Source organism: Equus przewalskii, chromosome 28, assembly GCF_037783145.1.
Source record: "Equus przewalskii isolate Varuska chromosome 28, EquPr2, whole genome shotgun sequence".
NCBI lineage: Eukaryota > Metazoa > Chordata > Mammalia > Perissodactyla > Equidae > Equus > Equus przewalskii.
Window position 1 is genome coordinate 33,028,638 of NC_091858.1, and position 26,526 is coordinate 33,055,163.

The 26,526-nt window shown below is 40.8% G+C and overlaps 2 protein-coding genes across 15 annotated transcripts in view; one reads left to right on the top strand and one right to left on the bottom strand.

The window, feature by feature from the left end:
• Nucleotides 1-26,526, bottom strand: part of MCPH1 (microcephalin 1) — a 233,978-nt gene that overhangs the window by 60,008 nt on the left and 147,444 nt on the right. The gene's annotated exons all lie outside the window — the stretch shown is intronic.
• The window catches only part of ANGPT2 (angiopoietin 2), a 54,433-nt gene continuing 36,787 nt past the window's right edge, over nucleotides 8,881-26,526 (top strand). Inside the window, exon 1 of one of the 2 annotated variants that reach the window (XM_008514514.2) lies at nucleotides 8,881-9,807. In XM_008514514.2, the coding sequence (XP_008512736.1) occupies nucleotides 9,520-9,807 (288 nt within the window). In that variant the 5' untranslated portion in view covers nucleotides 8,881-9,519. The remainder of the gene's footprint in view (nucleotides 9,808-26,526) is intronic. The other variant, XM_008514513.2, reaches the window with a different exon arrangement.

The window sequence follows — 26,526 nt, forward strand, 5'->3', positions numbered from 1 at the left end:
ATGTATCTTCCTTCACTTCCGGTCTCTATTTTGAGGAAGCGATCAGAAGGTTCTTCTTAATAAGTGGAAGATTTGGATCTCGTCAATCGTTGGAAAGTATTCCTGCTGTTCACTCAGATCTACCTCCATCCAGGAGCTGTCCCTGTACAGAGCTCCTGCTCGGTAGCAGCCAGGATCACCAGGGAGGTCGTCACAGCACTGTCCCTGCGTGTTGGAACGTGGATCTGCCTCTCTAGACCGTAGTGAACTTGCTGTAGCAGTAAGTTTGTAAGCAGGATCAGGTGTCTAAACTCACCCCTTATGGAGACAGACAGCACAGGCGTCTAATTTTTCTACTATAGCCATAGTAAAGCTTAACTCATCAGGTAGTAACCTGATCACCAGAGGACAGGTGGCTTTGTGTGTACTAAACAAATGCTTAAATGTGTATATATATATATATATATATATATATATATATATATTTTTTTTTTTTTTTTTTTGGTGAGAAAGATTAGCTCTGAGCTAACACCTGTGCCAACCTTCCTCTGCTTTGTATGTGGGATGCCTCCAGTGCATGGCTGATGAGTGGAGTAGGTCCACCCCTAGGATCCGAACCCGTGAACCCAGCCCACAGAAGCAGAGAGTGTGGAAATTTACTGACTCAGCCACCGGGCCAGCCCTCTGCTTAAAAATATTTTTTATTCTGTGTGTGTGTGCGTGCACGTGCACACCTAAGTAGGCGTTTAACTTCTGCATATGGTGTGGTGTTCTTTTGCATTTAAACTATAATGGAAACATTCCAAGTTGTATATTAGTTGCTATTGATTTATGTCCTCAATCGCATATCATTTCTACTACTGATTAATAAAAACGGATAGTTTTGCCTGTTACCTGGTATGAAACCAGTAGAGGGAGCAGGTGAGTATTACAAGTGGATGTGATATTTGCATTCTCAGAGAGGTACCAGCTCTAGCAGTTTTTTGTTTTGTTTTGTTTTAATTTATACTGTAACGAGGCAAGACTTTTGGACTTGCAAATAAAAAAGGTCACCAAAATATGCATCAGGGTTTTGGGGAAAAGTAAATAATATGTTTTTCCTCTAAATATTCTACCAGAATAGTTTTAGGACTTTCAAAAACCACTGTCAAAATTTTTTTCTTAAGGGAAACAGATGCCAGGAACTAGGTACCTTAATACCACTATAAATGTCCTCTCTTTACAGGCTTTGTACAATTTACTTCCTTTCATTTTTTCTTTTGTATTAGTCTTTGAATTTAGACCCTTTCCTTAAAATGGAACATTTTGGGCAAGCACAGTTTATTATTAACGGAGTGACAAAGAAATTGCCTGAGATACAGTCTAGGAGAATAGTGGAACATTGACACATTAGATTACTAGGAAAGGTTTGAATCAGCAGACAAACATACTTAGACTCATGAAGGAGCAAGAATGGCAGTGAGTATTTTTATACACTTGAATGCAAACATCACTTCTTTTCATGCATAACTATTTATTATACTTCTAATATAATTCTTCAAAAACTATGTATCATTCTTCAGGAATGACTTTTTATACATGTAACTCCATAATCAAGTCTAATTTCCCACAGGAAGATTTTTTTATATCAAGTCAGTTGATGGATGGGAACACCAAAAGAGGGCCATGTGCTTTTACTTTTTTACTTCTTTGACCTAAGCAATTTTATTTATGTTAACCTATAAGCAAGAGAGATAATATATCTTAATGTAAATAGCACACATGACATTTTTATCTTATTTTAAAAGGTTCTCAATAATTAAGATAAAAATTTTATAAATTTAGATTAAACAAAGATTAATCTAGATGGCATTAAGCCACTTTCAAAATAAAATTCATTTGTAGAGAAATTCAGATAAATGATTATGACGAGACTAGACATTTTTCAGAAGCAATAGAATTTGAATTCTTTACAATCTTGTTGAAATGAATTTAGGAACATCTAATTAAAACTATAACTCATCAGCCCACCTCAAAATCTCTAATGAAATATTGTCTTAGCCAAAGGAAAGATTTTATTGACTTTACATTGGTTGTGCGTAAAACAGTAAACATTGACATCAATCCACTGAAAGAAAATGTTTAGCATTTTTTCTACAGGGGAAAAAACAGGACACAGAATTACTGGCAAAAATATTATCAGGCTAATGCACTCATCTATTGTTTTAGAATTTCATCCTCTGCCTTTTTAAAGTTATGACTTGTATCTCGACCTTTTAGGCATTTTTTTGATGGGAAGATAAACTATTCCATAAAAATATTAGAGAACAAAAATATTTAAAAATCAAACAGCATTTGAGATAACTTTTTGTAACAGGAGAATTGTATAAACTAAAATATTCCTAAAAATTCAGGGAATTCATGACGAAATATTAAAAAAAATAGTCACTTGGATATTTCCCAAGTTTCTAGTAAACAAAAAGTCTTTTCTTCTCAAAGTCTTTAAGGTTACATATTATATACAGTGTGGCTTTGAAAAACAAACATTCTTTAGCAGATGCTGTGCCGGTTTGTGGGAGTGCCAACTGTAAAGAAGTCGTCTCTAACTGTCCTCGGACATCACTTCACACGAAATACTCAGATAAGTTAGAATGACGAGGATTTGGTACTTTTTTAATTGAAGTAACCTAAATAAGAATGGCGACCATCTGAGAAGCCACATGAATATTATCAACTCTGATTCTTCCATCAGTACTAACTCTAACACACAGTTCCTATGGTTTGCTGTCAGACAGAAGTTACACAGCTGCAAGAAGAAAGATAATTGTCACAGATAAGGCTGATGCTATCGGGGCCTCTGTCCTTTAATGCGCTGCACTTACTCTGTCTGCTCCACGAATGAAAACACCGCTGGTAATGCAGGGGAAATGGCTGTTTCCCAGGAAAGGAAATTGACTGAAAACACATCTGGCAAAGGGCTTTTTCTCCTCCTTTGGCAGGCAGATACTGATTTTAACAAAATATACATTTCCTCACCTTCTACAAAGGTGAATTCTATGGGGCCAATGGCCCACGCTAAGCGGACTGCCTCAAATTTGTACTCTAAAGATAATGGGCCAGCTATTTTATGTCAAATGCTGGATACATTTAATTGCAACTAGGGCAGGAAATGTGCTAAACTAGGCATCATACTTCATTTCAGAAACTGTTTCTAATTTAAAAGGTACATCATACTCTTCTAGCTATCCACATAGATGAAATTAAAGAGGCAAAGAGAGCAGGGAAAAATATGTTAAAGCCGGAAAATTGACAATGTAACTAGAATGTATACACAAAGCTTAACTGACGCAAACAGACCACACGGTGGATTCCTAGAGAATCATCCTAACCCAGTAGGTAATTTTAAGTCTTCATTGCTGAATGAATTTGTGCACTTCTGATGGGACCTTCTCCATGCACAGATGCCATAGGTCTAGAATACTGAAGCAGGAACGTGGTAGCCACGTTTGTGACCCGGCTGCTCTAGCTTAGGGGGACCAGAGGCCACACAAAGTCTTTGGCAGCAAAATGGATTCTGTTGCTGGGTTTGTGCTGCAAAGATGTGATAGCCAGTACGAAACCGTGGTTCTTGATCCTCTCCAAAGAAGGTTGTGTTTTGCCATGTTAAAATTGGGGTAAAAAATTATGGATTTAAATTCTCCTTAAATTCATCACCCTTAAGGTTAAAAAAAAAAAAAAAACAGCACAGACATGGAACAGGCTGACAGAATTCTTGTCATCTCACCTCACTGAGCTTTGATTTCCTTATCCATTATAGGGGTGAAACCTACCTTCCACGATTATGTGTATGTGTGTCTTTATATTTATACTGATTTTCTTCTGTCTTTATGTAAACTTGAAAGGGCTTTTCCCTTTGGTACTTTTTTCAAAGCCCAGGGCTGAGAATTATCTTTCACGGCATTACAGATTCAGGGTTTGATATTACTTTCACATGATTAGTAACTCCAGAGAGAGGTAACACCAAAGTTTTTACAAAAGGACTCCATTTGTGTTTCTTCAGGTTCAGTTCAGCATATAGTAAAACGAAGTGGAAAGAGAGAAATGGAGCTCTTCCCTGAAGCTTATAAAGGAGTCACCAGGGAGGGAGCCTGCTTAGGAAAGCTGAAATTATTATTATTATTATTATTAGTTGCCAGTTGCAGCTTCTTCTTTAGCTCTCATTAACTACTGCACACAATTTGGAAGAAAAGTAGTAAAATAACTTTCTTGAACAACAATTTTACATCCAGTGAACTTTGTAATGGTTTTTCCTGTACACAGAACATTAAGTTGGACATAAACATGTGGACTGATTTTACTTGGCCAATTTTAAAAAGGCTGGGGATAGGGAGGGAGGAGAGATGGACAAGATGTCTCCAGAGCCCCTTCTGTCTCCAGCATGCCAGGCGCCCAAGAGTCCTGAGTGTGCCCGTCTGTCTGCAAACGGCCAAAAGTCTAAACAGAGTGTCCCCAGCTTCATTTCTTGGGGTATTTCAGTACTGAGAGTTCCTCTTACACCAACACAGAGCTTTCCAAAAATTAAGGCCATGCTGGCCAAATAAGCCTGCCCCAGTCACTGTCTCCAAGGCCTGCAAGCAGCAGTGACATGATGAGAGTGGACCGCGCTGGGTGATGGTGACTAGGGCAGGCATGAGACGGACTCCAAAGGACCCGCCCAGAAATGATGGAAAACAACTCTGGCACAAGGCATGCAACGGATGCAGGCGGTCAGTGTGCCTCTAAGCATGTCTCAGTCCTTCCTATGTGTTTTCCAATTAGATATGGGTTTTCAAAGCATCTATTTGTGATGTACACTTATTGGGATTTTAACAGTTCGTAAAGCAATATCCCCCTTCCCCCTGGGCCAGGTGGTCCAACTTCTATCCCATGATTTCTCCAACAATAGAACTCTCCAGTTAAATACTGAATATTGAACTGGCTCACTGGACAACAACAGAGGTCATCTGGGCCTACTTAAAAATTTTATTTGGCAATCCACGGCTCGGGGGCTGCCCTGCTTTGCACTGACTTAAAGTTGGCATCCTCCTTTGGTTTCTGGCTTCCCAGGACACCATTCAAACAGAGTCAAGTGTCTCTTGGGAGCCTCACAGATTGCTCTGGATGACCTGGGGCCTCTAGAAGCTTGTGGTCACTCGGATTCCACGATCCAGACAGAAGCAGATCTATGTCCACACGACCTACATTTCTAGAGAGGCCAGGGAGGCCACAACCAACGGGAGGTCCTCTGGCTTTTCCCACGCCTTAGGGCTTTGGTTCCACAGGGCAAACTGAAGGCAAAGTTCTTTGTCATGCTGGCCTCTTTCAGGGAATAGGTGGTCTTTTCGGTACCATCAAACAGGATTTACCTCTTTATGGCAAGGTACAAGGAGAACCTGAGACAGCTCTACAGAGAATAAACGGGAGCCTCCGAAATGTCAACTGATGACATACAGTATGAGGGAGAAAACAAACATTATTAATAAAATAAACAGTACCATGCACAGCTGTTCGGCAGAACTGTTAGGAAAAAAAAATTGGTTGGGCAGGCAGGCAACTTTGGGGAAGGCTGTCATAATATTTCTCATTTTATGGCTTCATCTGCCTTTAGCTATCCTGTCAGCAAGTCATTGAAGAAAACTCAAGATTCTCTTGGAAAATGAACAGCTCTGAGAACCCCAGTGAAGCCCCGTTCAGGAGCCAAGGATCTGGGCTGCGTTTGGCCTCGAAGCCCAGGCTGGGGTGGAGGTTGTCACTCAGCAGCCAGTGGCGTGGTGCAAACTAGATGACTACAGCAGGCCTGTCGGTAAGCGAGGGCAGGAGGGTTGACTGTTGGCCCTTTCAGTCAGCTGGCCACAGGCGCAATCCTAGCCTGTCCTCCTTCATGGGACTCCTCGCCGAGATCTGCCTCTTTCTAGGGTCTCCTACAGGCTCTTCCTCGCTGGCTGCAGTGGACCTGCAGAACTTCGCTGCATTTCCTCAGGGACGGGTCACTGCAGCAGCGTGTGCTGCTCCCATTACAGCAAACGCGCTGCCTTCTGCAGCTGCCGGTGTGCTGCCTGAGGCCGGCCCAGTGCACAGCGACGTTGCTCTACACTGGGGTCAGCTCTCCTGGTGCATCTCCTTGTCTTGCATTTTAGATCCAGCTTCAAAGTGGCACTTTCTCTGTGGGTACACGTTCCTGCCCCTTTCCTAAGTCCCTTTTCCCCAGCCTGTCTCATGCTTCTCAATTCTTTAAGAAGCCGTGCTGTGATCCGAGGCATGGAAGAGTTCCCTGTTTACATTGGCCATGCGTTGAGAGTGGCCTCACTGACCATGTCACATCCCTCCTTGGCCGACTCTCCTAGTTCTAACTCAGGGGTCAGCAGACTACACTCCATGATGTGTTTTGAACGGCTAAGAATGGTTTTTACATTTCTAAATGGCTGGAAAAAACCCAGAGACCAATATTTCCTGATGTGTGAAAATTACAAGAAATTCAAATTTCAGTGCCCATGAATAAAGCTTTGTTGGAACATAGCCATACTCCTTGCTTGTGGATTGTCTATGGCTGCTTTTCTGCCACAACAGCAGAGTTGGGTAGCTGCGACAGAGACAGTATGGACTGCAAAGCTGGTAATATGTACTATCCGACCCTTGAAAGAAGAAGTTTGCCTACCCCTGGTCTACCCAGAGCTTCCCCAGACTCTCTGGTAATAACATCTATTTAGGAACCTACGAAGAGTTGCTTGCTGTATGTTCCGACCTTGAGTGGACGGATGGATAAGGAAGCATCCATGCCAACTGTCTATAGGACCAGTGCCCTGGAAGCAACATTGTCTTCCTTCTGTATGCTCTCACAATTCCTCCTCTTACCACATCCTATCGGTTGGTGGGTCTCTCTCCCTCACTCCATTAGCTTCCTTAAGTCTGAAGTCCCCTTGTGTTACTCTCTGTTCTCAGTGCCCCGCAGAGTGCCTGAGACAACAGTAGCAGACAAGTACTTGTGGTACATCCGCTTCCTGCGGCTTCTTCTTAAACCACCCTACTTCCCTGGAAGGCAGATGAATGATTTTTAAAACCACAAATGCAATGTTAATACCTTATAATATGCCTTTTCAAATGGGGAGTAACTTAGAAGAAAAAATTTGCACCCTATGCTACTGCTTCACATTCAATCAGAGAATAACTCAGTTGTAATATCTGATAGTGGAAGAACTCATTTCCACTTAAAGGAAAGTGCTGAAAAAGGAAGGAATCTAATATTCCTAAGTAACATTTACTATTCTGTATCATTTTAATCCTAAAGGCACTACAAAGAAAGAATCATCTCATTGCACAAGTAGGGAAACTGAGGCTTGGAGAAGTTAAGCATTTGCTTCGGGTCTCACTGAAGCAGGGTCCTAACACAGGTCTGATCATCAAGCCTATATGCTTTCCTCTACAGCTCCTAGTCTCAATGGCTATATTTTCTTTAATTTGTTCCTTTAGCAGAAACCACACACCAGAATCACAGTGGAATCAAAGACCCTCTTCTACGTGACCCTTCTGAAGCAGGAGTTCTAGCTTCTTTGTGCGACAGAACCCTTAGTAGTCTAGTAAAGTCTATGAACCCCTTCTCAGAAAACGACATGTGCTATTTTATTCTGATATTAAATCACAGGATCTAGAGATGGATCTGACAACATTGTAGTGCTGAGTGCAAGTGATAGCCTGAGCTATCATAACAAAACATCTATGATTTCCATTGATGAGAAAGCCACAGATATTGACCACTGTTGTTCGCGACCTAGCCAAAGTTAAAGAAAAAGCTATGTTTCACTGAGAGCTTGGTGAAAAATAAAGACATATATTTTCCCATCCAAGTTCATGGACCCCATGAATTCTGTCTGTGGACCTCTGGTTAAGAATCCTGGCTTTAGAGGTAACCTGGGAGACAGCCCAAGTTAGGAGAGACGTTTTTAAAGGTCTAATCAGGTCTCTTGAAAACACATTCCAGGAAAACAGAATTCACTATACGAGTTCCACATCCACCCGGGAATTAAAATTACAATTCTGTAATCCTCTGAAAGCTGATCTTACATGACAGAGACTGACACTGGGTTTCATGGGTAGATGTGGTCCAACGTGCCAGAAATGCTACCACTGACTGGGAAGAACAAATCCTGGGCAGGAGATATAAACAGACCACGGCGGACTCCCAAGTGTTTTCCTTGTGTACGCTATGGCTGATGAGTTAGCATCTTGTTAGTCTCTGAAGTGTTAAGTTTTAGTTTTATTAAAGGAAGTAACTTGGAGCATATACAGAGCCATAGAACTGAAGGAGAAAAATCTTGGGAATTAATGCAATCCCTAAATTTTACAGATGAGGACACAAGAGCTTAATTAAAAAGAAGTGATTTGCCTGAGTCCAACACCCGGTGGGACAGATTTAATTGATGCTGGATAATATGTTGCAAAATGATGGGATTTGAGCAAATTCTGATCCAATAAAGGAGAATTTACGAGTTCCTCTCTCAACATCTTCTTATTTAAGTTTTAATTCTCTATTTATTGCAATTTAACAGACCATTATTCAGTCTAGTCTATTTTAAGCTTATTTTGAATACTGCCGTGGCTATTTTGTTTAAAATATTAGAGCTCAGAAATGGACCTCCTAAACTGATTTAATCAAGGAAGATCTAACTGCTTTAAAATGAAAATTTTGTATACTTAGCTAATAGTTCAAAAACCAAGTAATACTGATGAAACTATTTTCCCTATGAAAAAGCAAAGAGTTTACAAGAGCAAGACGACTTCTCCTTTGTTTGTAATAACAAAAATAAACCAAAGTCCTGACATATTTGTAGTATTTTTATTCCTAAAGGGAAAAAACAGGAACTTTCATTGTACTTTAAAGTTAAAGTTATTACCCCAGATATTTCACCAGCTTAGCACTGTGAAATCAGTTTCAGACACAAGAGACCCACTGCTCTCTCTAGGAAATGCTCAATTAGGGTGGTGCCTCTGAAATACCCAGGGGTCCTGTAACTGATCGGATTTTCCCAGAGGGTTTCTGCAGCATATAGTCCTGGTTGGACAGCAGCATCATGCTCAGATTTTTCCTGTTGCCTGGCTAGTGACCCCCCTACAGGAAGATAACGGACAAGCCAGGAGGGCGGAGCAGCTCACTACACATGTCTGGCTGCTCTTATCAACTTATCATATAAGGAAAGGAAAGTGATTGATTCGGATCCTAACACCACAGAATCTGGAGGAAGAGAAACAAAGAAGCATTAACGCTGATCTGTACAGCGAATACGGCCCTCGCAAGTAAGCAGGCTTACTCGTCCTGCTGCAATCTGACAGCTCACTGCAGGACCGGAGAGAAGACAGCATCAAAAACCACGTTTGCTGCTAGAAAAGGAGGAAAGAGAAGATTTTCATTGATGGACCTTAAGCCATGGCAGCAGAGCACTGCATCTGAGAGGACAGCTTAGGACTCGGGAGTCTTATGTGCCCTGAAGTTTGCTAAGCTGGTGGTTTATTACCAAAAGAAAAGAAAGAATGTGGCAGATTGTTTTCTTTACTTTGAGCTGTGATCTTGTCTTAGCCGCAGCCTATAACAACTTTCGGAAAAGCATGGACAGCATAGGGAAGAGACAGTATCAGGTTCAGCACGGCTCTTGCAGCTACACTTTCCTCCTGCCCGAGACAGACAACTGCCGCTCTTCTTCCAGCTCCTACGTCCCGAATGCCGTGCAGAGGGACGCGCCGCCAGACTATGACGACTCTGTGCAGAGACTGCAAGTGCTGGAGAACATCATGGAGAACAACACGCAGTGGCTAATGAAGGTAGGAAAAGGAATCAGTTCTACCTGGTGAACAGTTGAAGCTATTAAGATAGGCTCTGTTGTAACAACCAAAATAAAGGGGCTGGGGGATTAGAGCAAGAAAGAGATGCTTGCTGATGCCTTTGAATGAATTATCACTTCTTTTATTCTATCCCAGGGTGTAAAGTAGTCGTGGGTGAAAAGTGCAAAGGGTCATTTGAAAAGAATGCCAGAATCAATACAGGAAAATCTCTAAGGTTAGGAATCTTTGTGAATAAAACAGAGGAAGCGCATTTCTCTGCAAAGCGTGTAGCTGTTTTGTTTGTTTAAATAGTTTACACTCAGTAACACCCATTACCAGGGATGTTATAAACTGGTCGCAGGCATGTGAGGGAAGCTGTAAGCAACAGCAGCCCCCGGAGCCAGGAAAAACGTGACAATCATGTTAATTACTGATACATAACGGATGGAGTAAAGTGCTTTACCAATTTCCTGAATTTATTTACTAAAATAGATTGTGACTCTGGGTAAATGAGAGGAAATTAAATAAAGCGGACCTTATGCTTCTCAGATTCCGAGGGCTTCACCCCGGAGGGTTTGTCATTTGTAAATGGGGGCAGGTTTTCCAAGTGTGAGAGGGCGCTGGGCACTGCAGCCCCCATCGGGGCCAGCAGCCGGCTGTGGAGGTCACCCCACGTGGGATGAGTGTGCACGGCCAGTTTTGCTGCAGTTATGTCGTGACCAGACGGTCATGTTCTCGGGGCTACGATGATTCCCCTGCTTCACAAACTTTCTATAGAAAGTTTAACCAAAATAGGATATTGAAAGCTCAGTTTTTCTTTCACATGTAACCTGGGAGCTGTTTATGCAAAACCCAAAATCACCCTGGAATTTTTCTTGATACGGGCTACATATATTCTAAGGGAGTTTTAAACAAATTGTGTAAATAGTAGACTAATTATTAAATATTATAAGGATATTACATCACAATGCTGGTATGGTAGAGAATGTGGCTATTTAAAGTCATATAGGAACTTTAGCAAGCTGGTTTGCCTCATTCAAGACTCTGTCCCAGAAAAGCATAATTATGTCCTCAGTCTTTCATTTCACCCTAAACTTTCCGTTAGGACATTTTATCGTAATCTCAGAATAGATCTTGGCTCCTAATCTGTGTTTCTCATTAGCTCTCCTACCTTTAGAGAGGAAACAGCTAACTCTAGTTATTACTTGAGTCCTGAGCTTAAATGAATGAATGCTCTCAGCCTGCATTCAATGCCACAAGAGGGGTTGCTTCAAATCAAAGAACAGAAAACAACAAAAATGTATCAGAAAGACCTGCTGCATAATATAAAACTTATTAGCAGTATTTTTAAAGGCACTACCCCTTCTGGGCAAATTCTCCAGTAACTGTCCTTTTTCCTAAGAAAGTCCATGGGGTATCGTCTTTTTAAATCTTCCAAAATTCATAGATGTGAAAATAATAACGTTAAACTTAAAAAGTAGGCAGCAACACACATTCAAATATTTGGAAGACAAACTGTGTCTCAAGTATCTGCTTGCTCCGACTTCCCAGCTCTTTCTAAATCATCATGCTCATGTTGAATACGCTCCCGACATCTCACTGTGGTGTGCTTAATGCCAGGGCTACAGCCACGGAGAGAGAGGAAAGACACACTGTGCGTAGTAAACATTCTAATCTGCCCGCCTGGTAAATCACCTCTTAAAATAAACAGGCAAGAAATATAAAAGAATGTTTTGACAAATGCAAGATTGCCAAACTGTATTTCCTTATTGAAGTACACATTGGGGATACCTGAAACTCCATAAGCAAAGCTCACATTTCTTTCTTAGATTAACAATCCCCTTCTCTTCGATCTTTGAGACGCTGTTTAAAGAATGAAAAGAACAAGGAATTCTACATGAGGTGGCCAACATTTTTTCCCTTCCAGGTTCAATTAGTAAATATTTGAACAGTAGCACAATGGTATTTCTGAACTCTTTCTTTAGCTCTCTGGCTAAATATCGCCAACAACCATCTAATGTTTATCTTCACATGGGCTCAGCACCTGTTCTCCTGGCCCATCTCGGCCACGTGCATGAGAGAGTCAGTCTGTCCTCTCCCTCCCTCGGTTTACAGGCTTCGCGCTTGGGAACGAACGCAAAAAAAAAAAAAGCAAACATGCAACCCGCTTAAAGTGATTAAATGTAACCTCTCTGCTTGTTTTTTACTTCTGTGTTTTGCCACCTGTGATAATAAACACTGCTTTTCTCATAAGGGAGAAAATAATATATAATGGGGTGATAGATAAGCCACAGGATTAAAGGATCACCATCACAACCTAACACCTACTGAAAGATTATCACAGAAAGAAAAAGCACAATTCTGTGCTTTTCATTGTTTTACATATTTCCTTTTCTTTAGTACTGTTTATTTTTTTGTTTCCATATTTCCTTTCTCTCCCTGATCAACACTAAAAATAAGAGAGAGAGAGAGAGAGAGAGAAAAAAGTTTATGCTTTTAAGAGAACTTGTCAAGAAGGAAAAGAAAACCAGGTTTCTGGTTAATTCCAGGGCAGATGAACAGCATTTCAACTTCTGAGTGGTTAGCATCGTCCAAGGAACGTGGACTGAGGGGCTATTTTGCACATCATCAAAAGATACCACACTGCCCCTTTAATCTTCCAGGCAAAGGAAGTGTCAGACTTCTGAATGAGTGCAGAGGAACATGAATGGAACAATACCGGGAAGGCTCACTTTCTGCTCAGCGGTTAAACAAGGATAAGATAAATCCATGATAGTTAGCGCACCAAACACACCCCATGACCTACAAAAGCACCGTATGTCACACTGCCTCGCTAATCCTGCATCTGGTCTAAACCTCTGCCCCGGTGACAGTAAACACACTTCATAAAAACTGACAAATAACTTAGCAAAATGGATTGTGTCTTGCTAGGAGACTGAGTGTATTTTTTTTTCCAATAAGAGGAAATGGGGAAAGGAAATAATTATTTCACACTGATGAATACCTTAAATTTATAAACAACTGCAGAGTCTATTGTGCTTTAAAACAGAGTGTTTTGAAAAATAAAGCTAATGCCTATTAAACTGATGTAAACATTTCCTCTGTCATCTTTCTTTTTTTTTGAATGACAGAAATACAGGCTGGGAACTGTGAATCTGAACTGAGATCCTTTTCTTCCTTTAAAACTATGAATAATATATCCTTTTAACAAGATAGAACTACTATTCATCAGTTGATGTACAGGGAACAATGCAGTTTTGCTCCTAAAACAAAATCGCTGTCAACAGGAAAAACTGATGTTGAGGCTCAGATGAACTCAGCCCACCAGCCCCTCCCCCATCCCCGTCAGAGATCATGTCTGGTTGCAAAACACTCCTTAGCTGTATGTCCTAATGAACAAAGCAACCAACCAGAGCTTGGTTCCTTAAAAGAAAGAAAAAAAAAAATCCCACCATACCCATAGCCAACGGTCTACCACAACACTGGAGCAGAACCACCATTCCTCTACTGAAACTGTTGTATCTTGAATCATGAAACATGATTTTCTTCAGTATCAGATGTAAATTTTGTGCACTCAGATAAGGTGATTAAAACCTCTATTTAAGAATGCAGGAAAATGATTGCCCTTATTATTTAATTATATATTAATATCATAGTGGGATGAAGAGATGATTAAAGTTTCACCACAGTAGGGGAAGAACAATGTGTTTAAGTTTGGAAAATGCAAGCATAATATGTTTACTAAACATATTACACAAGACACGTAGTACAATATGTGCTTACTATATATATTATATAAAATACGATAAATGTTTACTATATATACTATATATAGTATATATTATAGTATACATATAATATTTGCTTTCCGTGGTCGAGTGTCCTCTGCTTATTAAGCAGGGCTGTCTGACACACTGGATTAGCTATGTAGTATCATACTGTGGGGAGATGATCATTTGCCTGCAGAGGCTAGAACTAGGAAATGGACTTGTGCATGTAACTTCTATAACATCTTACTTCCCGTTTAGACACTAGATAATCCATATACCCTTCATACTGAAGTTTGAAAATTGGTTGACTTTAATCAACATGGCTCTTCATGGCTTAAAAATAGGTTGTAATCCAAAAGTTTGTCTGTAAGCCAGTTACTGTATATGAAACTTGAAAAGGATAATGACCTTATAAATGGTGATCAGATGCTCAGGCTGGCCCACAGTGCTTATTTTAACCCATAAAGTAATGGAGATTTTGTATATTTGTAATTGAAAAACAACTGTTCCAATCAAACTACCACCACATGGATAACTTAAAAAAATATATTATGAAAGTATTAAATGGGCAATGGATAAAAAAAGTCAAACCATTAAAGCAGTAGAAAATAGGAATAAATTCTCCTTCCTTCTAATCTTCAGTCCCTTTCTTTGAGATGAGCACTTAGAGATTTATACTAGCCCTTTATTGTGACAAATTTAATATCAAAATGAATGAATTTCCTTCTCTTAAAATATGTAGAGTGGCGTTACACCGTGATCAGAATCTTGTTTTGGCTCACAAACAATATGAAAAGAGGTTAGAACAAAGATATTTTATTTAGAGAAGAAGAGCATAATTTGGAAGACTGAGGTAAAGGAGCACATGGATTGAAGAGGTGAGAGAGAGAGAGAGAGAAGAGGAGAGACACAGGGAGAGGAAGGAAGGGAGCAGGGAGCGGAGAGAGCGAGCGGAGACCACCTGTGACGGAATCAAGATAAGGAGAAGGAGCAGCACGTGGCATGACTATTTTGACAGAAAGGAGGTGGTCTATATTATTCCACATTCTGGCCACCAAACGACACCAGGGCCTGGACAGCTTTGTGGATTTCCGGAGTTGAGATCAAGATGGTACATTCAATGAATCAGGAACAGGTACAGACTGTTTCCAAATCAGATGCTCATAATTTGCAGAATGTCTATTACTTAATGATAATGACAACTTAGCAAGCCAGTCTCTCTCTCACAATAAATATTTAAGTATTTATACCTATAAAATATAATTTATATTTCTTATTAAAAATAAAAAGAGAGTCATATATACATATATGTTATTTTCTCACTACATCCTTCTTTGACTTGAAGGAAGCTAACAATAAGATTTTCCTCCTAGATTATTCTAGAATTCTGATACAAAGAGAGCCACTCAACTTTCCAGTCACATGTTCAGCACTGAGCACTCATAGTAATATAACGGGGGACAGGAGTCCAGCAGCACTGAGCAACTTTAGAGCACTTTCCACACCTTAGCTCATTTGTCCTCAAAATATCTCTAGAACACAGGCATGGCAGATACAATCCCATCTATTTTTTAATCACATAAACATGGTCAGGATAAAAATATCAATGTGCTTTTCAGTTTAGAAGTCTTGTCTGGATTACATAGAGAAGAAAACAAACATGGAAATGCACGCATATCCCCTCCTCTGAAAAAAAGCAGAATTTTCCACGGGGCTGGAAAGACTGCAGAAAATTGTTGGGAGAAGTGAGGATGAACACGAATACAGTGTTATTTCTTAGTGTGTTAACGTAAATGAGTGACTACCACTCTACCCCTCCCACCCCTTTTGGGGATTTTCCGGTTCAGGGCAGGCGTCATTCAAGTTCATTTATTTGTTCAACAAATATTTATGGAAGGTCCACGTGGGTCCAGGCAGTGCTCTAGGTGCCTGGGGTAAGTCAGCGAGGCGAGGACAGTGACTAAGGGTCTAGCCCTGGTGGGGACACACTACATTATACCACCACATTCTCATCAGACATGTGTCAGGAGGCGGTGAGTGCTGCACAAAACAATGAGTGAACAAGGGGAGAAAGAAAAACCAGGAAAGGAGCTCAGGATGTAGGTCAGCGGGGGCGGAGGGAGCCACGCTAAACTGTTAAGCCTCTTTTATAAAAGGAAAATCAAGTGAAACTACCCCTGAACGGTCATTTTTCTTGATTACCAAAATAACACGTGGTTATTGTAGGAAATAGGGCATATAAAGAATGCACAAAAAATAAATATTATATATAATGCTATCATTCGGAAATAACCATCCTTAGAATTTAGTGCATATATATGCCTATATATGTGTGACTATTTTTAAAGCACGTATATGCTGTAATATTATATACTCTATACCTATCTGATAACTTGTATTTTTTATTAAAAATTAAAAAGGAGGTGGGTCTGAGAGGTTAAGTAACTTGGTTGACATCCCAAGTCAGTAACGGAAACAATTCCCACCACCTGTGAGTCCTGTTTTAAGAAAAGTACAGGACATTCCAGGGCATTCCTGGGCACTGCAATAGCAGAACACCTCAGCAGCGCTGCGCACGATGGCTATTGCGTGGTCAACTTTGTCATCAAATTCTTACAGGGAAGATATGCAGCCCTTTCTAGGTGGGGATGGTGCGAAGCTGCTAAGAAAAAACGTGCAGCTTTTGGGGGGAACTATCTTGTGTGCAAAGTAATTACATGAAATTCCACTTTGTAGCTCAGCAGAGTAAAAAATTATATGCTAACTAAGAGAAAGCACATATGCAGCTTCTAACAAACCGTATATATAGTAACCCTTTTCTGGAAGTTGACTGAGGGTGACATCCTGAGTTTCACAGTTCCACCCGAAAGTCCAGGCAAATAAAATTCAGTCCCGGGAAAGTATTGTGTGACCTGCCCTGTCCTCTGTGCGATTTTTAAAAGGACTAGAGTGTGTCTCCCATCCAGTATCCTACACATGGGGATAACCAAAACTGCCTTGATGTCAGCATGACATGAATGTTTAACGTGAGAAAAACATGTAAAATTCAATCATTTGACGTAATCAAAAGCAGTAAAAGAATTTGTCATAATGTTTTTGAATAAAAGTTTCAACAATAAATTGGAATTAAAATAACTGTTTTACATAAAGTTTGAACATGAAGGGATGACCTCTCCTCCACCACCTGAACTGTGAGTCAGCTGTGCCAGCTGTCTGTCTGTAAATTAACATTTGATTAGATATTCTTCCATGAAATTGCCTTTCTTTCTTATCCTAAGCTTGGCATGCACCAGCTAACTAAAGATGTGAAACCTATTAAAACTCTCCCATGAAGTGGGCCTAATCCTTTTACCATCAGCACTGCTTCAACCAGCTAAAACCATTACCGTTGCAATTCAACTAGAACCTAATTAAACTGGCTGTGGGACCTGCCCCTGGGGGCGCCGGGGCCAGTCATTACTCCAAAATCAGCCTCAGTCCTCCCCTGGTGCAACCTTTCACAGGGCTGTGAATTGCTTTCGGAACACTTACGCTAACCTGACAACTTAACACTACAAAGTATCCAATATTTAATATCTAAAAAACCAACAATCAACCAAACTAAGTATATATGTTAAGAATAGAACCTGTCATTTTTTAGTAAGTAATTTTATATTTTTCATGGACAATGATGATCTTTAAGGGAAGAAATATTGAGATACAGAGGTCTTGGGAAATACATTATTTCATTGTGTCAGCACAGTTTCCTAGAGAATTCATTGTTTTATACGTGCTGAATATTCATAAATTATTAATCTTTTAGGTAGAGAATATTAATAAAAGTCTTAAAAGGAGGCAAGCATTCAACCTCTCCATTTCTCAATTGGGTCACCTTCCGTCTAGACCACACCAACACTCGCTCACGTATTAGCAGTCTTCTTGGTATGAGGGGGCCTATTCCACCAGGGTGACTTAATCTGGTGATCAGCCTGGGACAAAACCTACGACCTAAATGTCCTTGTCTTAACATAAGGACTCAGTATTCTAGGATGTACTTTAGCACCTTCCTTGACGTTCCAGCAAATTCCAGGGATCAGAGTTAAACCTGGACTGTAGGTTACCTCTGCATGTCGCTAACCAACATTTAGTGCTGGGCTGAACGTGCTCCCCACTGGAGATTTCTACTTTGGTTACCAAAAGTACATCTTGGTAGTTAGGCTCAACAGCAAAAGGGAAAAAAACGTGTTATGAGATTTTGTCTAATTTCCTGAATCCACAGCAAGGAGGCCATACTTTTTGGTATAACCTGTTGAATCATGTGGGACTTTACAAGGAGAGTTGGTCTGACAGTCTTTCTGTTCCAAGGTGGGGTGAGAGAGAACTGGGAGCTGCCCATTTCCCTCTGTCGAGCAGCCTTTAAGGCCCTCAAGACTTACATCCTGAAGGAAAAAGGAAGAGGTGAAAAAAAACTGAGACAAATTCAGGGATTTCATTTCTGGCCCAAGCCAGCCCCAGAAATTTAGCCAAACTAGAGCAAAGAGAACGATGTGTTCACATTCTCTTGAATTTGGAATAAAGTCATTCTATACCAAAAGAAGTATCTTGGACACAACTGATGAGATTCAAAGAAATATAAATATAAAATAGACCGTATTTGCACATGAAGTCCATGCTAATATCATTAGACAAGAGTGCCTTTGAAGTTATTTTCCGGGGTTTCAGTGTCTGCTTGTTTAACTATATAACCAGTGAGAGCTAGCTAGGTTAACTGGTGCAATCTGAGACTACAGAATAAAAGTTTTTTTGTTATTTCATTCATTCCTCCTTATATGTAGTAAATGACTTTTTTTTTAAAAAAGGTAATTTTTTTAGAGCAGTTTTATGTTCACAGTAAAATCGAGTGAAAGGTAGAGAGATTTCCAATATACCTCCCCACCCCACCCCATGCACAGCCTCCCCCATTATCAATGACCCCCCCAGATTGGTACTTTTGTTACAACTGATGAACCCACACTGACACATCATGATCACCCAGAGTCCTTAGTTTACAGTAGGGTTCACTCTGGGTGTTGTACGCTCTATGGGTTTGTTTGGACAAATGTACGACATATCCACCACTACAGCATCACGCAGAGTAGTTTCACTGGCTGAAAATCCACTGTGCTCTGCCTATTCACCCCTCCCTTTACTGTGTCCATAGTTTTATCTTTTCCGGAATGTCATATAGTTGGAATCATACCGTATGTAGACTTTTCAAACTGCCTTCTTTCACCTAGTGACTTTTTTTTTTAGCATGGTTGACTGTACATTTGTTTAGTGATCCTTGCCTTATTCAACTAAGTTAACGGCTAAAACCCCCACTGTGTACCTTCAGAAACTTAAGGTTTTCTTACCTACCTTTCTTACCTGCGGTGGGGACCTCAGGGGAGTATTATGTGTTTCAAATAGGATGATGAATGCAAAAGTGCGTCGGAAACTGTAAGACGTTATATCATTGCAGGGACTAACATTATAATTAATCTTAGTAACAGTACCAGAAACACACTTAGCAAGATCTGTACTATATCTCACATTAAAGATTATAATTCCACTTACTCTTATCAGGTTAAGTGATCTGACGTTAGACCTCTGAGTTATATACCCCAAAGCACATCTTTGTAAGATAATGAACCTCCTTTCAACATGGAAAAGGACAATTGTAAGTGCATATATAAAATGTCTTCATTTATAGCACATGGCTGAGTGCCTCGTTGCAGAAACACCTGCTCTAAAATTGGCCACAGCATCTTCTCCTAAACTACCCTACCTGTGCTCCATCATGCACACAGTTGATGCTGTGAGCCAATTAAGAGTCAGACTTTACTGTTAAATGTACTTTTTATCACTTCAGCTTTCAGTAAGTTATAAGCAATGCTACGCTTCTGTATGTTCTGCTTTTATAGAAGGCAGGAACTAAATGAATATTAAAGGAAAGCCCCAAAACTACCTTCTGAGCAGGCATTCTGGGGTTAACTAGTCAACCCGTACATCTCGGTAGAAAAGATTCAAAATTCCTAAGAGGTATCATTTCCTCCGGGCGCCTGAAAGCATTTTCTCTGCCATTAGATTTGTCGAACCAACAGATATTATCAACTCTTGGTTATTTGCGGATAATTGTAAACACTAGTCTGAAGATAACTGAAGTATTCCTTTGAGTTTTATTAAACACTATCTAGTCTTTGGAATCTTAAAAAATTATTACATACAGATGTAGCTTAAAACTTTCCTAAGAAAGCTGTTCTTAATGGGAAATTTTGTTGTGAAAATGCTGCTAGAGAGAAGACATTTTGCTGAATAATATAAAATCATCAAATTCTGACCACAAGCTAATTATCTATGCTTAATATTTGGTGTATGTGTATGGAATTCCTTATTATTTTTAGCTACTAATGAACAGATTCTTAAATTTCCTAAAAAAATAAATTTATCCTGTTTTAACTTTTCAGTGTTAATAACAGGAATTCCTGACCATAATTGGTTTTTACTTAACTGTAACAGTGAAATACTCTTAAAAGCAGTGATGGTTGGGATAATTATGTTACAAGTTAAAGAACTGAGATGAATCAGAACACCATCTCCTCAAATAACAATTGGTCATTTTTGTGATGTGTAATTAATTGCCCATATTTTCAAGTATGGTTCCCTTCTGGATTATAACAAACACAATAAATCCACATGTGCTTTCTTCCTCTAGTTGGACAATGTTTAATACATATAATTTATTTCTTACATGATTAGCCTGCCCCATGCCATGAAGCCTTTACGGCTGCGATATATAGAATGAATTGATAGTGTGCCCCTTTCCTTTCCCCTTTGTCACCCCAAAATACTACTACTATTAAAATAAATGGTCTCTGGGCTGGCCCGGTGGCACAGTGGTTAAGTTTGCATGTTCTGTTTTGGTGGCCCAGGGTTCACGGGTTCGGATCCCAGGTGCAGACCTAATATGCACTGCTCATCAAGTCATGCTGTGGAGGCATCCCACACACAAAACAGAGGAAGACGGGCACAGATGTTAGCTCAGGGCCAATCTTCCTCACTAAATAAATAAATAAATAAATAAATAAATAGTCTCTGGATGAGAAAGAAAAAAAAGGATGAAAATATTTGATGAATGAATAACTGTCTCTTCTAAATGGGGACCCTTTCTCTATCCACTTCAGTTTTAAATGATCCAGAATCCTAAGTCAGCAACACAGGTCAGCCACAGCAGCCATGGAGATAACCAGCAGCCTCACTCACCTCTTCAAAAACAAAGGCGCTTTCAGTTCATTCCTAGGATGCCAGCATCCTTCACTTGTTTGTTTAAAAAGTCTGCAGAGTTCTTGCAAAAAGGATACTGTTCATATGACAGCAGTCCCTAGAGGTCAAAACAGAGAAAGCCACTTTCTCCTCTTTGACGCTATGTAGTTGTTACTGTAAAATGACAGAGGTGACAATGCTGCTGATCATCATCATGATAGCAGCTGGCATTTACCAGGTGCACATGACGTGGTGACATCGTCACATTTAAATTCATGGCAGCCCATTTAAGGCAGATACTCTCTTCTTCCCTTACAGATGAAGAAACTCAAGCTCACAGTGGTATCAGATGGTACAGAGTTGGCAAAACTATGATCAAGTTTCTTTATTTCAGAGCTTCTTACATTAACACAGACTTTCAAAAGAGTTAAATAAAAATCCACAGGTCTTTTTGTGTGGGTCAGGAGAGCTAACAGGCTTGACTGCAGTCCCCCAACACCTGCCATTCTGACACTACACACAATGGTCACACCCAAAGCACGCCCACCACCATGAGTAAGAACAAATAGGGAAATACGGAACCAGTGGGATGACCAGTTTGGGTAGATGCTACTGTTCCCATTTTACCGCTGGGGGAATGTTGACAAGCAGTGCGATAGTAAGTGACTTGCTGGGTTCCAGAGCATCAGGCTGCAGAGCAGACATTTAAACCTAAGGACGTCTTATTTCAAAGCCCTGGCAGTGTTCCACCTCCTCCCAAGCTTTGCTTTTTCCCTCTCAGACTGGAACCTAGACAGAGCAGCAGAACACTAAAACCCAAATGATTTGAACCTCCATACGATGTCAACATTGGTTAAGAGTAAAGGGCAGCTGCCGTCCTTTGGTATCACGAGACACACGTGCACCATCACAGCTATACGGCAGCCCATGATGCTTGGAGAAAATGGCACATACGTGGCTATGTTTTCAGAGGTAGGGAAGGTGGTACAAAAGAAATGCAACTCTTCCAAATATGGCACTGTAGGAATAAGCGATGGGCAAAAGAAGCCTTGAAGAGCAGGAACTTCTTCCATTCACACATACACCTCAGCTCCCCAAATATCGGCTGGACCAGGTCAGCCCTGGTCTGTTCATTTCTTCAGACCACTGCCTTAGACACGTCTCAGACTCTGTGCTGCACTGTCTCTGTTTCACGAAATCTAGCGCTTTTTTTTTTTTTGAGGTATAATTCAGAGTAAAATTAACAAATCTTCAGTGTATAACTTGAATTTTTATACACGTATACATCTGTGTAATGACCACCCAGCTCACGATTGAGATTTCCAGCACAGCAGGTGGCTCACTCGTGCCCCCTCTCACTCAGCACCCCCTCGTCTCAAGACCAGCCTCTATTCCACCATAGGTTAACTCTAACAAGTTTTGTATTTCGTATAATTGCAACAATACAGTACATATTCTTGTTGGGTCTGTTTTATTATTTCTGTGATTCATCCACATTGTCGTGTGTGCTAAAATGTGTCCTTTTCTATTACTCTGTAGTATCTTATTGTATGAGTATGACATGATTTATGTCCCCATGGTACCACTGTAGAAGGATATTTGTGTTCTTTTATGGAAGTCAATGCTTCTTAATTGGACAAATACATGTACTGTTTTTCTTGTACTGTTATCTTTGGAATCTATACAGTTGGATTGACTTAAAGCTGCCCTGAGTGATTTCCAAGACTAAATCTGCCTTCTAATGAAATCCAATCTTCAGAAAATATGTCGAAAAGTGGTCTTAGTGTTTATTCCTGAGGTGCCCAGAAAGAACTTTTGAGGAATGCTTTAAGTCCTGGTCAAATATAATATAATCCCACTAAGGTAACAACCAAAGTTCACAAGGAGGTACTGAAAAAAGTACAACAGACGCCTAAGGAAAGAAGGAGCAGTATACACATTCAATGGAAAAGAAAGGGTGGGGATGAAACACAGGCCTGACCCATTCACAAGTTGAACCCATGCACCACTCCCTCTGGCCTTTCCAATCTTCACCTCTCCCCAGACAACACCTTCATTTTTCCAGCATAATCAAGAGACGGTTACTATGGGCAACAATTCTCCAGATTAGAGCCTGCTTCTGGGAGCACCAGGAGTTTTCCTTTTTCAAATCTTCCTACTATGCTTCAACTTGTATGACTTAGGGTCACCATTATGAAAATGCTTTAGGTGTACTCCCTGTACCATGGCTCGTATCAGCTCCTCTCTCACTGGGGGCTGGCCTGATCTTGCTTCTGGAGCAGGTACTGGGACCACTGAGATGCACAGCAGACGGACCATGAAAAACCAAGAGCTGCTTCTCTGAGGTCGGCCAGAGGAAAGCTCATGGCCACTGGGGATAAGGCTTAAGATGAGGATTCACTTCTCATTTCTGAGTTTATCACTGTAATTTTCAGGAAATTTCCTAGGCTAGCATAGACTTCCCGCCCAAAGACATCAACACTTTGGGAGACTAATGGTTCAGGGGTTCAGGAACAGTTAGCACTGTCAGGTCTACACACACCACCTGAAAAATGCTGGGACGCAGGACCGCCGTTTTGGACAAAACCTTTGCTTATGTCCTAATTTTGGCCTCCTTAAGCCAAAGTACTCCTAAAGGCACCCAGAAGAGGGCCAAGATTCCAGTGGAACCAACCACTCATAATTTGAATCCCAAAGAGCAGCCAAAACTCCAACGTAGGTCTTTGCACTGAGAGGATTCGACAAAGACGCTAAGCCACAAAGTTTAAGCTGGCATTCAGATCACTTTAATTTGAAACCAGATTTCCATAACTGAGGGAAGCTTTCAAGAATTCACTACCACTGATAAAATTAAACTGGCTTGTAGGAGTCAAGACCAAATCACAGCACCGACCACAGTGATTTTTGGTTAAAAAATGGGGGTAAGATGACTCATGTTTTGATTGAAACAAACAAACAAATCCTAACAATAGGAAAACCTCTGCTACTGCTCCCTTCTTCCTGTATGTGCCCTCATTCCCACTTCCTGTGCATACCCTCACTCCTCATTCCCACTTCCTGTGCATACCCTCACTCCTCATGCCCACTTCCTGTGCATACCCTCACCTCTCATGCCCACTTCCTGTGCATACCCTCACCTCTCATGCCCACTTCCTGTGGGCACCCTCACCCCTCATGCCCACTTCCTGTGGGCACCCTCACCCCTCATGCCCACTTCCTGTGGGCACCCTCACCCCTCATGCCCACTTCCTGTGTTTGCCTTCACCCCTCATTCTCACTTCCTACATGCACCTTCACCCCTCACTCCTACTTCCTGTGCACACCCTCACCCCTCATTCCCACTTCCTGTTTTCACCCTCACCCCATTTCCTGCATGCACCTTCACCCCTCATCCCACTTTCTGTATGTACCCTCATCCCACATCCCACTTCCTGCATGCACCTTCACCCCTCATCACACTTCCTGTGTGCACCTTCACCCCTCATCCCACTTCCTGTGTGCACCTTCACCCCTCATCTCACTTCCTGTGTGCACCCTCACCCTTCATTCCCACTTCCTGTTTGCGTCCTCACCCCTCATTCCCACTTCCTATGTGCACGCTCACCTCTCATTCTCACTTGCATGTGAGCTTTAGTCCCTACTGAATGAATCAGTTAAGATGTGAAGCTTAAGCGACTTCCGTGAATGAGGGTCACTGTGGTTCTGAAAAAGAGGTGGTAGTATGCTGCAATGTCACATGCTATCACTCAAAAAGCACTCGTTGATATAAATGTTTGACCCCCTAAAGATGAAGCAAACTCAGCTAATCCATAGTGGCCCATGGTGATGGATACTATGGCCCCTCACCCCAGTGATAGAGAAATATCTTTTGAAATAATTTTTTTCCCCTTCAAGTTATGAGTAAAAATTCAAGCATGCAGAAGAAAAAATCAGTTCTGAATGACATGCTTTTTATAACTCATGGCACTGAAGTGAAAGCGGATAGGAATTTTCCACTAGCTTCCATTGGAATAGACATGCATGCAAGGCAGTAGGGTTAGGGAGGGGAGGCAGACCTCCAGAACTGCAACTAATTATGGGAAAATGATTCAAGTCCCTTGTACTTTTACCACAAGCATTTGGAGAATCACACTGAAAATTTACTTCCCAAATTGCTTTGGTGTTCAAGTAAATTTGGCTTTTCTGTATGTTATAAAATGAGTTCAGCTTAGTACAGGTGAGGATGGCAAGCATGCAAACTATAAATTCCACGCAGAAATGGACCACATTATTTTGGTACAAATGGGCACACATTCTGTACTGCCAGTACACCACCCAAACCATATTGGCCTGAGGCGGCCATGCCATTCCACAGAACACAGGCACGTTGCTCTGAGGACATTTCTCCTGAAGCACACTACACTTATAAAAGGTGTTAGCCTGCAAGGAGACCCAGAAAACTACCTTGCAAAAAACATGGTTGTTTTTCTTAACAGTTTCAGAAGTTAGGAAAGTATTCAAGAATACATCTCAATGAAGGTCTTGCACAATTTACTAGTTCATTTTGATTTACTGGTTTTCCAATAAAGGCATCAAATCATCGAGATTGCAATTAAAGACAGTATGTGGATTGGGAGAACAGAAGGAGGAGAGTGGATTGAGTTTATATCCTACTAACAGCAAGGTTCTATGCAAAACCTGCTGAAACCTCTCAGCTCATGGCACCTTTAGTGTCTCAGCAATTATTTCTTTATGGCATCCCCAGGCCAAAAGGAGCACCTAACAGTTACATTTACTAAGTGGTTATGTTCAACAACGTAAATATTTACGTCCTGACAATTTAGCAGCCAGTTGAAAATACAAATACACATAAATTGAAAGTAAAAATTGATACTTTAATTTTAAGCAATTCCAATTATTTACGAGTGGAATATACTTGCCAGTTAGGTACTGCTCAGCTTCTCAAACTTTGGCATCAGATCGGACACCATGACCCTCATTTCAAGTTCTATTCTGACTTTCATGCAGTACTTGGCATTTTGCAACAGCAGCCACCAAAAACCCAGTTTTGCACAGTAGCACTATCTAACAGCATTGAAACCATGAGAGCTACTTTGAGTCGCTAATTCTTGCAGTGGCTGACAGACGCTAAGTACTGTCAGGTCTCCCTTGAACATTTAAACTATCTCCCAGTGCTCCTGAGTTTGCCGCAGGGACCCAGGGTGCCTCGGCATACAGTTTGGGAACTCTGCTATTCTATTCCATTTAATTTTCACCTAACATAGCAGAGGAGACATTTATATACCCATTTTACCAATGAGAAATATGAGGTTAAAAAAAATTGACCTGGTAGCTAGTATGTATCTGAGCTAGGATTCATACCCAGGGGTGTTTGAGTCCCCAGACCTGTGCTGTAAAGATGACTCTATAACAGCTTCCAAAATCACAAACAGAACTCCTTCCCCACCTTCGTCTGACAGACATAAAGCTTCTTTATTCAGGCTTTTATAATGTTGCTCAAAAGTAGGAAATATTTAAATTGGAGTAACTCAAAATATGATTAAATTCAGTAGACTAATTCACTTATTTCACTTTTCTCAGAGTAATTCTGTAGTCATTCCAGTGGGCAAATGGGTAGCACAACTATTCAGAGAATAAATCATTTTCTTCCTACACTCGAAGCCACTGAACTCCAACAAAATGCAACCCA